This window comes from Phascolarctos cinereus, unplaced genomic scaffold (assembly GCF_003287225.1).
Source record: "Phascolarctos cinereus isolate Bilbo 61053 unplaced genomic scaffold, phaCin_HiC Scaffold_2;HRSCAF=192, whole genome shotgun sequence".
Lineage (NCBI taxonomy): Eukaryota > Metazoa > Chordata > Mammalia > Diprotodontia > Phascolarctidae > Phascolarctos > Phascolarctos cinereus.
In genome coordinates, this window is record NW_027555625.1 from 304,751,754 (window position 1) to 304,762,863 (window position 11,110).

General features: G+C 38.8%; 1 protein-coding gene across 2 annotated transcripts in view; it reads left to right on the plus strand.

The window, feature by feature from the left end:
* FBXW2 (F-box and WD repeat domain containing 2) overlaps positions 1-10,832 on the plus strand; it is a 42,044-nt gene extending 31,212 nt beyond the window's left edge. Inside the window, exons 5-8 of one of the 2 annotated variants that reach the window (XM_020990591.2) lie at positions 820-953; positions 1,979-2,065; positions 3,063-3,232; positions 3,792-10,832. In XM_020990591.2, coding sequence (XP_020846250.1) covers positions 820-953; positions 1,979-2,065; positions 3,063-3,232; positions 3,792-4,080 — 680 coding nt within the window. In that variant the 3' untranslated portion in view covers positions 4,081-10,832. The remainder of the gene's footprint in view (positions 1-819; positions 954-1,978; positions 2,066-3,062; positions 3,233-3,791) is intronic. The other variant, XM_078150171.1, reaches the window with a different exon arrangement.
* The last annotated feature ends 278 nt before the right edge of the window (positions 10,833-11,110 follow it).

Genomic DNA, 11,110 nt, shown 5'->3' on the forward strand with positions numbered 1-11,110 from the left:
GAATCCCCTGAAGTGGTTACATATATTCAGATCCTCACTATTGGAAGTTACAGCTATATAACTAAGGTAATTAGTTTTAGTCCCGTGAAAACATGCATTGTGAGTTTGAATAATGTGACCACTTCAGAGGATTTGTTATTTGCACTAATTGGGCCCTCCCTGTAATCCATTTTTCCCCTACTCATTTTTCTTATAACCATATACAGTTAAAATTGCTGGGGGGTTTTTTTCACTCAGTCTTTATCCAAGTGACAGTACCCTTCTCTATAATCAGGCTTCTTGAAATGTGGGTCACAATCCCATGTGGGGTTGTAACCCACAGTTTAAGAAGCGCTGAAGGAGTTGGGAATGGAAAAAGTTCAAGAAGCCATTCTCTGTGTGACTGAATGCAGTTTTCTCTGCATATAACAGATAATCCAGTGCTTGTGCAGTGGCCTTTGTACTGCTTGCAGGTAGTGCTGAGGGGGGAATATTGGTGTTTCTGCAATTTGGATTCCCATGTCACTTTCAGGAATGAATGACTAAAAAGAGAATTGGTCACCTGGCCCTATCGTTAACAGACCTTAAAAGTAAAATGGCTGGATTTTCTTCATAATTTTTAGTTGAGTGGAGCATTATAGTAGCAATAGTGGTAACACTATATAAAACTAAGTTACGAGGAGCTTTTGGAAATTTTCATAATTGTGCAGTTCTAGGACAATAAACTTAATCTCTGTGAGTCATGGAGGTCTCCTTTTCTTAGCAAGAAAAAGGATGTGGATATAACAGTGGAGGGTACTTTATCTTGTATGTGTGGGGATTTCTGTTTTTTGTTTTTAGTGTTCAGTGTGGACTACAACGATGAGCTTGACCTCTTGGTGAGTGGTTCTGCTGACTTCACTGTGAAAGTATGGGCCTTATCAACGGGGACGTGCCTGAACACACTCACAGGACATACTGAGTGGGTAACCAAGGTAGGAGAGCTGCTGAGCCAAATCTCAAATTACTGGTTGTCCATTCAAACATTGTGGTGTTTTATCCTTGTCTTCTATAACTTTTAAGACTTGTGAGAGGTGGTGTGGGGCAGGACATCTAAACAAGAACTAGACTGGACTCTGGGTTTGAATCTGTGCTGTATGACTAAGCATGTCTTCTCCTTTCTTGGGGCCTTAGTTTCCTCATCTGCAAAATGCAATGGTTGGGTCAGGTGCTTTTAAAGATCCTTGAAGCCAGAAACAAAAAGCTATACCATGGCTTGTAAGTTGACAGTATCCACTCAGGCATTCTCCCAGAGGAGAATCCTTTATGTCCTTCTTTACTCTCCTATTTCCTTGGAAGCCGGTGGTCAGTGACTGTTTCTGTTTCTGTCTTCATGTTCACTTACCAGATTTTTATAGAATAGTTAAATAAGCACAACTTCTGGCCTTAATTTGTGGGTGGTTTGGCAAAGATATCAGGATTTAACAGCTACATATAACCTTGCATCTGGAGGCACAGCAGCAGGTGCTTTGAAAAAATGCTGGGATTTAGTAACATCCCATCCCTTCTCTGGATACCAGATTATCAGTAATTTAGATGCTTATGATGGGACTTGTCCCATGATAACACTTTTCTTAGTGGTTAAAGTTGACTGTATACCTCAGGCATACTTCTAAAGTACTGAAGCATCTCTGAGACTCATGTCAAATTTCAAAATCCATATTGTTTGATATAGCTTTTGTTTTCTCATCGGTAAATGAGGGAATTTGCACTGGGTATTGTCTAAGGCCCCATCCTGCTCTAAATCTTTTGGTTTTATGATACTGCTGGGAGCCATTGAAAGAAAAGACCAATACTGGAAATGTCATCATCCTGCTAAATACCTAGACGATCTAGTTGTAAGTGAAAATAGGTAATTAGTTTGCACATGACACAAGGTTTAGGCTACATCAGTTTGGTGTAATCTGCCACGTGACTTCAGACCTTATCCTTCTTTAATAAAACCTTTTCATATTTGCAGGTGGTTTTACAGAAGTGCAAGGTCAAGTCTCTGTTGCACAGTCCTGGAGATCACATTCTCCTCAGTGCCGACAAGTATGAAATCAAGGTGAATATGGCTTTTGCTTTCTGCCTTTCAGTTTTTTCTGTTAGATGAAAATGGGTAAATTTTAAAAATTTCAATTGTTACAGGATGTGGAGATACCACTTGAAACACAACTTTTAGATAATTGCCTGCCTCAGTATGAGGTGCCTGCTATAGAAATGATTCCTCATCTAGTTCTGGGTGGTTAGAGACCAGCTTTGGCTCCCAAGTTCCCAGATCCAAGTACATGTTCCTTATACCAGCATAATGCAGTTACACTTCCTTGCCTCCGCTCTCTCACCATCCCCAGTTAGCCTTTCTGTTATTAAAATGCCTCACTGGCTTCAAGAATTCATTTGTTCCTAATGATTGGAAAGAGACAGGGATCTTAACCATCTCTTGTGGCTATGGAAGGTTGGGCATTATTATAAAGCTCTAATGTAGTGCAGCTTTGTACCCCCTCATCTCATGGGAGTCTGATGATTCTCATTGCTCCCACCTGCAAACATCACCTACATAGCACTGGAGCAGGGGTTGAGAAATGCAGGAACTTGACAATACAGGCTAAATATTAGTGGCAATTAAGGCAAAATATTGCCCTAATATGCAGGAGTTTCCCTAATAAACAATGAATGGCAATAGGACCTAGTGACCTCTTGGACTGAGAGGGAAGTTTACAGTATTCTTTTTCTAAATTGAAAATTAATTGTAGACCAAAGATGTTCTTTAAAGGTAGTTGTTAGAAAAAAAGATTTTGAGCATGTTTTTCCTGCTTCAGTTTGGATTTGGCACTTTGACAAACTGCACTGAATTTTTCCTTCCCTAGTTTATTCCTGCTTCCTATCAGCATCCATCTTCCACATCTAAGTAAGCTAAACTAACCTGAATGTAATAAATACAGACCAGCACTTGTGTACTTTAAAACAAGCTTGTTTTTAACCTCCCACACTCCCCCCATCAAGTTGATGTCAGCTAGCATTCTTCTGATTGTTGTTTCCTCTTCCTCCTCTCCAATTTGTAGATTTGGCCAATTGGAAGAGAAATCAACTGCAAATGCTTAAAAACATTGTCTGTGTCTGAGGATCGAAGTATCTGTTTGCAGCCCAGACTCCATTTTGATGGCAAATATATCGTATGTAGTTCAGCCCTAGGACTTTATCAGTGGGACTTTGCCAGCTATGATATTCTCAGGTAGTGTTTTTTCTGTTTGAATCAAATTGATTTAAATCATTTTAAGTCAGTTGTAGCTAAAAACTAAAAGGGGGGGACACAAAAATGCACTGTTTATTTTGTGAGGCAATTGGGGTTAAGTGACTTACCCAGGGTCACACAGCTAGTAAGTGTCAAGTGTCTGAACACAAGTCCTCCTGACTCTATCCACTGTGCTACTTAGCTGTCCCAATATGTACTGTTTATTAATAGGTTTTTTGTGACTCCACTGAGAAACCTTTTCTACACTGTAGTGAAAAGAACCCTGAACTGTGAGGAGTCCAGAATTCTAGTTGATTAACTAGCTGGTTACTTCTCTGTGTACCAAGTTCCCCTCTGATTTCCTCATCTCTAAAATGAGTAAGTTGGACTAAATGACTTCTGAGGTTCCTTCTGGCTCTAAAGCTATGATCAATAAAAATAAGAGAAGCAGTCTAGATGATCTCAAGGTTTCCCTATAGTTGTGACATGCTGGGATGATAGTAACCTAAGCGAAATTATGCTCTTATTTATTTATCACTCTTAACTGTCCTTCCTACAGGGTTATCAAGACTCCAGAGTTAGCAAATTTGTCATTACTTGGCTTTGGAGATATCTTTGCCCTGTTATTTGACAACCGCTATCTCTACATCATGGACTTAAGGACAGAGAACCTGATCAGTCGCTGGCCTCTGCCTGAGTACAGGAAGTCAAAAAGGGGCTCAAGTTTCTTGGCAGGTGAAATGTCATGGCTGAATGGACTAGATGGGCAGAATGACATGGGTTTGGTTTTTGCCACCAGTATGCCTGACCACAGTATTCATTTGGTGTTATGGAAGGAACATGGTTGAAAATATGGACAACAGCTAAAAAAAATGACTTTGGGTGCTGAGGCCGCTGCTGCTGCTGCAGCCTCTGTGGGAGCCGATTTTGCATGAACCAAAGTTCACACCTAATGGTATCGTCATGCAGTGCACAATCATTTATTTTCCTGGGTGGGGAATGATGGGGGGTGGGGAGAAAGGTGGGGGGAAAGGGATTATTTTATTGACATAATGCAACGCAGCATGCTAACAATCTACACCATTGAAACTCATTTGTACTTAGTTATGCTTGTCATTATAAAAGAACAAATTTTGGGCCTATCTTTCTTGACTGGACTATTGGTTTAAAGCAAAGCAAGTTAAATGGTTTACAAATCTGCTAATAATTGAATATGAAATCCCAGTGAGTGATTAAAGATTTTTTTGCCCTGGTCTTTTTTTTTTTTTAATTTGAGGTAGAAGCAGAGGTATTTTAGAACTCCAAAATCACTAAAGCTGGAAGGAATTTTCCTGAAAATCTAGTATAGACTCAGAGAGGGAAAAGGATGTGCTCCATGTTATTCCAAAAGGTTCTCTTGCATGGAGCTTGCATTTTATAGGACCCCATAGTTACAGAGACCACTGATTACTGTGATTTTCATGAAGTCTCCAGATATTATCAGTCCATATGATAATTTGTCATCTTTTATTAAAATTAACTCATGAGAGTGAATCAGCTGTTTTAACATATAGGAAGCATTTAGGAAACATTGGGAGAAAAGACAAAATGACTGTTATTTTTGGTTGGTGCCAGTTTTTAAAATCTAACCACTGTGGTCAGGCATACTGGTGGCAAACATAGCCCACTATGTGCACTACATTATACTAAGGGCTGGGAAGGATAGAAAGACATGTAAGGCATGGTTCCTGCCATCATAAAACCTAAGGTCTAGTAGTTTAAGGTAAGATACATACACAGATAAAGATAATTTAGAATGTGGTAAGTACATAAAAAGGAGTACAAAGTCTTGTGAAATCATATGAGGGAGAGATTGCTTCCAGCTAAGTGACCAGAGCGAGCTTCTTTGAGGAGGTAGTATTTAAACTGATAAAACATGACTTAAAGTTAATTTTGGACGGGAAAGAAAACAGTGTTGGGACCTAAGTAATATCCTTGGTTTTGAGCTAATCATAATTTTAGCTCTAACTTTTTCTTCTTCCTATTGACCATGTGAGAAAGCGTGTGTGTTTTGCAGTTGGGGAAATTGTACAGGCTACTGCCCTCAAATATCTTCGTTCTAGTAGGAGGGCTAAGATGTATGAAATTAGAATATGAAATGTGCGTGAGAAACATGAAATAAGTGCCCTTAGAGTTCACAAGAAGTAAGGTTTTGTCTGGGGGGGATCAAGGACAACTCACGGGAAAGGGGTGGTATTTGATCCAAGTCTTGAAGATAGGTAGGATTTTAACTGGTGGAGGCTTGGGTGGGGTGCAAGATGTGTTTAGTAAATGGATAAGGACGGGAAGGGAACACACTTGTCAAATACCTCCTGCATGCCAGGCACTGTATTAAGCATTTGACGAATATATTTTCATTTAATTATATTTACAAATATTATTTATTACAAATATTTACAAATATCATTTGATTGAATGGGATCTGTTTGAATGGAGCATAGAGCACTTGAAAGACAGTAGAGTGAGACATATTTGAGAAGATAATTTGAAGTCAAATTGTGTATTGTCTTTAATGCCAAGTTATAGAGGTTGAGCTTAATTGGGTAGGATGATAGACAATTGCTAAAGGGTTTTAAAAAAATTTTTTGTAAGAAAATAGAGCTGTGCTTTAGGGTTACTCTGGCTTCAGTGCAGAGGAGGGGAGACTAATCAGGACCTTATTCTAATTGTCCAGATAAGAGGTAATGAGGACCTCACTTAGAGTTATGACATGGGAGTGTAGAGAAAGGGATGTGTAGGATCTCACATGGGAAGATACATTTTGGGCTTTTCCTGCAAGAGTGTCATGTTTGTATTTTTATGTTAGAGGCAACAGCCATGTTTATTGAGTAGGGGAGTTGCATGGTCAGGCCTGCACTTAAAGGACTTTGGTAACTTGTAAGTAATAAAGTTGGGTAAAACAAGTTTCTTCCAGTGTGTCCATTTATGAATCAGATATACTGGAAAAAGAAAAGAAGGTTCAGTCTTATGATTTGGCCTTGTTTTGAAATCTTAGTTTGACTCATAAACTAGCCTGGGACTAGAACTGACGCAAAGCAAAACTATGAGAGCTGTCTTCTGATCTCTACAATGTCCTTTTTAAGAACATTTTCATTTTTATGTTATTTCCTGTTGTGACCAGGAGCTGGAGTTTTCCCACATTTTATTCACTGTAGTAGTGGGTAAGGGTATAACCTCATGTTAATTGTAAAAGAATCACCTTTTAAATAATTAGAAGACTTCATATCATGATAATTTGTAGCAAGTGATTTATCATATTGGAAACTTGTTGGAAAGAGATCTCTTCTATCCTGCCTTTCTCATAGGAACTTTCCACAACTTTAGTGCTGTGAGCAGTACAGGCTGTTTTCTTTGACAGGAAAAGCAAGGAAAAGAAGGGCCGTGAAAGAAAAAAATGAAGGCCACTGGAAACTTTATTAAAGAGATGATACTCAGAACATTTGAGTAAGAAACTCTAACTAGATCCTCCTCTTCCTGCCCAGAGTAGCTGGATTGAACAATTAGCTAAATACAGGTATGAAAATATGTTGTTTCCTGGGGGTTTAAAAGCCACGTATTTAACCTCACATTTTTGTCTAGAACTATAAAGACATTCCTCTATTTAAAGTCATCTTTTCTGGATTCAGTCCTATACACAAGAGAATGAACTCTTTCTTGGTTCACAATTAGCTTTTCAAACAGAGCTATTGGCCCAAGTTTAACAACTGCTTCATTTAATAGAGATTAGGCACAGGCTGGTCACTTACAGTGAAGGAGTGATTTATTCCTTTTGGGTTTCTGATTCATAAGATCATAGATCTTGAGTTGAGAGGGACTTCGGGCTATCTAGGCCAACGTCTTCATTTTACATGCAAAGAAATTGAGTCTCAGAGAAATTGTGATTTGCCCTAGGTCACACAAGTGATTCAGTACTTTTCTAGTTTTAAATACTAGCTGTGCCTTGAAATGCAGAGTGGCTGATAGGTCTGTGTACATGCTGTGTAATAGTGCCCCAAGTAATTTTTAAATGATTTTGTTAATACATCTTACAATAAAAACCTAATTTGAGTCACATGAAACCCCACTGTAACATTGCTCTGGATGTTGGCTGCCTTTCCTGCTGTCCTCAGGGAACTGCTGTCCAGACTTTGTAGTGAGTCCAGAAGATCAGAAATCAACCCCAGGAATTAATCAGGCAGCAGCAAGAGGTGACAAGGAGTTTGCCTGATGACAATGACTGCGATCCTCCTCTCCCCATCATAGCCTCTCTCCAACCTCCCTGAGAGGTGAGATGTCTGTCGGGTTGAAAAGAAGGCATGAGAGATGAGTGAGTCTCTATCTAAAAAGAGTCAAGGACAAAAGAGATGCTGCTGAGTTGAGGAGAGATCCTGATGATGGGCAGAGAAGAATTTCTTTCATTTTTAGCTCTGCATTTTGGCTATGACTAAATAAATTTTTTTTCTTTAAGGGCACTGAACCTATGGAATATTGTTTAACAATACTATTTTTTTTTTCATGTAGCCAATTAAGCAGTATTGTATTGGGGGAAAAAACCTTTAATGCAGATCTCAACAATTGAGGAAAGAAAATGCTGGAAAGAAGTTTTAGAGTGGGAAAAATGAGTTAAAATGGACCTATTTCCAAGGGAAATACCTCCCTTATTTAGAAGAATAATCTGCTTTCCAGCTCTTAGAACCTTGCAGTTTCCAAGTTTTTATTTCATAAGCTAATTACAGCAGACCCTTATCCTCTGTAAAGTGTAATTACTGTAGCTCAATTTGGATATTAACATGTTAGTGTTACTTTTTGTATTTAAAAGTTGGAAAAATCCATTTCTTTAATAGCCTTACTCCAAATTAGTCCATATGAGTGAGTTTAATTTTAATGAAATCATTCTAATTTATTTTAAAATAACTAAAAGAACATTGGAAAATCATGAATCAAATTTTTTTTCAAGTTTTAGCAATATTTACAAATAGAAGTAAGAATAAATCCAAAAATGAAGCAAAGTAAATGTGTGTCTTAAAGCAACATTCCTTCCAAAGGTCATTTTTAAGTAATGGAGTCACGAAGACCTGAGTTTAAATCCTGTCTCAAATCCTTACTAGTAGCATGACACTGGGCAAATCCCTTGCCCTCCCTAAGCCGCTATTTCCCCATGGGGATAATACGTACTTTGCAGGTTTGTTGTAAGGTTAAAATGAGATGACATATGTAAAGTATTTTACACATTTGAAAGTGATACCTAAATGGTAGCTGTTATTTCTTCTGGGTAACAAGACTTCACCCTTCAAAACTCTGATTCTAAGTACAAGGAAGATATCCTTATGAAGATGTTCACAGTTTGACAGTATTTCCAGAAATTGTCTGCTTGGTTAGCTGTCACAGTGGCTCACATCAGTATGGTATTGAGCTGGTCATTTGAATAATGGATTTAACTCTGGTTCTTACACAGGCCTGAGCTCTGTAATTTGGAATCAGAGAATTATCAGAAGAGAAATGCTCTTTGTCCAGAAAGAATGGGCTTCTTAAAACTAGGCTAATATTTTAAACCAGGGCCTCACAGTGATCTCAGATTGTGTTATTCCATATGTAAAATTTCTAAAGAATAGGTCTAGGGCTGGCGTATCTGCAGTGGCTACAAACACACCTTGATCAAACCCATCAGTATCTTTGTGAACAGAGATTAAGAGAATTACAATATCTTCTTCCACTTCAATTTTTTTCTATCCTTCCTATCAAAAAATTGAGGAGCAGAATTTCATGGATCTCAGATTGGCAGATTTAACTCATGTACATATTGTAGAAAATACATTCAAGCCACTGAAAGTTATCACTTGTCCATGGTTGCCACGGTTTCTTCTGAAGAGAAATACTGAGAAGCAGAAACATTGAAGTGGGATGTTAGGAAAAAATGATTTCTCTTGTCCCATTGTCAGCATCATACCCCGGAATTTTTTTTCTAGAGGTTGTCTACAGATCAAAGTCAGGATGGCTTGAACCCCAAAATTTTATATAGCTGTGTTTTGTTTGAATTATGAAACATTATTACAACTTCCCCACATTGTAGTGGGCATGACCTAGAGAAAGATCCGGGAAAGGAGACAGAGAAGGAGCAGTTAAAGAGCCAACGATGTCATAAAGACTAAGAGAGAAGAGAATGTCCAGGAAAGGGAAGGGAGCATGACTATTTGCAACAAATGCTACAGAGAAGTTAGAAAGTATGAAGATTGAGAGGCCACTAGACTTTCCAGTTAAAGAGATCAGTGGTAACTGGGGAGTTTTCAGTTGATTCGTGAGGTCAGAAGTCATACTGCAGAGTTAAGAGATGAAAGGAGGCATTGGAGGTACCTGATGTAAATGGTTTTGTTAAGTTTAGCTATAAAGGGAAAGATACATGAAATGATAGCTAGGGGATGGTTAGATCAAATGAGTTTAGATTTTGTTGTTGTTTTTTAAGGATGGGAGAGGCATGGACATGTTCGTAGGCATCTAGGAAGGTTCTAGTTAGGAGGAGATGGAAGGGATGATAGTGAAGGCAGTCTGCTAGAAAAGATGAGAAGAGATGCAATCCGTGGTCCATATTGGGGAATTGGGCTTGGAAGAAGGACAACTTCAAGACCAGAAGGAAGGAGATAGTAGGGGCAGATATCTGAGTGATATAAGATGAAGAGAGAGCTCTTGGTGAATGGCTTCAGTTTTTTCAGTCAGGGGAGAGGTGGAGGACCTCTGGAGGGGGAGAGGGTACTGTGGGAGGCTTGAGAAGAGATGATAAAGTTTGGAATGGCTGCAATGGAGAGTGATTGCCTTGCTGCAGTGGAGGCCAGGTTGAAATTAGATGTGTAGTGGACCCAGTCAAATTAACAGTTTCATTATTTCTTCCAGCTCCCTCCAGCAGCACATCAATAGGAGTGAATGAGGCAGATGGTATGAATAATCTTTGGCAAAGCATGAACAGCAATGGAAGGAGTAAAGAACCGTAGAGTACAGGATAGGGTAGAGTTGAATTGGTGTACCAAAGAGTCAAGATAAGTAATGAAGGAGAGTATAGCCAATGTAGGGGTAATGGTCAGAAAAGGACTGAGGAGTGAAGGTGATAGAGATCATGGTCTTGGATGAAAACCATTTTAAGAAGAAATAAACTATTGTTATTGGCTTACATTACTGAATAGATAGAAAGAGGAAATAGACAAGGAATTCAAGAGACTGATTTGGAAGCATTATATAGTAGTGTTGAAGGAAAAAATACTAATAATATGTACTCTATTTTAGGCACAAGTGTGCCAGAAACGATTTCATTTAACGTTAATCTAAGTCCAAGCCATTTTTAGCTTGGAGAGAGGGATGTCCAAACTGGCATAGTTCCCCATACTCTCTGGTACATCTCTGTTACCCAAAGTTGATTTGAGGTAACATTTACCAGAATCTTGAGCAAGGAAAAAGTCCTAATATGTAAGAGTTTGGGGTTAACCTTCTGGAATAGTAGAGTAACAAAGTTATCATCCTTTCTTTCCTGTACCACTACCCTCAAAGAATCAATGGGACTCCTGGAATAAACAATAAACTGCAATCAGTATATTAATCCTTTCTCAGTGGAGAATCATTCAGTCACGTTAGAAGATGTTCTACCTTTTGGTGGTGGCCCTTTTCCATACAGCAGCCCTTCAAACAGTTGAAGACAGCTACCATGTCCCCTGTCCCCCGTCTCCAGCTAACACATTGAGCTAACACCAGCAGCCCCAAAGACAATCACTAATCATCAAATCCATAGAGCTACCCTCTCCTCTTGATAATAGCTAATAATAAAGGCTAGTGTTTATATAGTGCCTACTCTGTGTCAGGCACAGTGCTAAACACTGT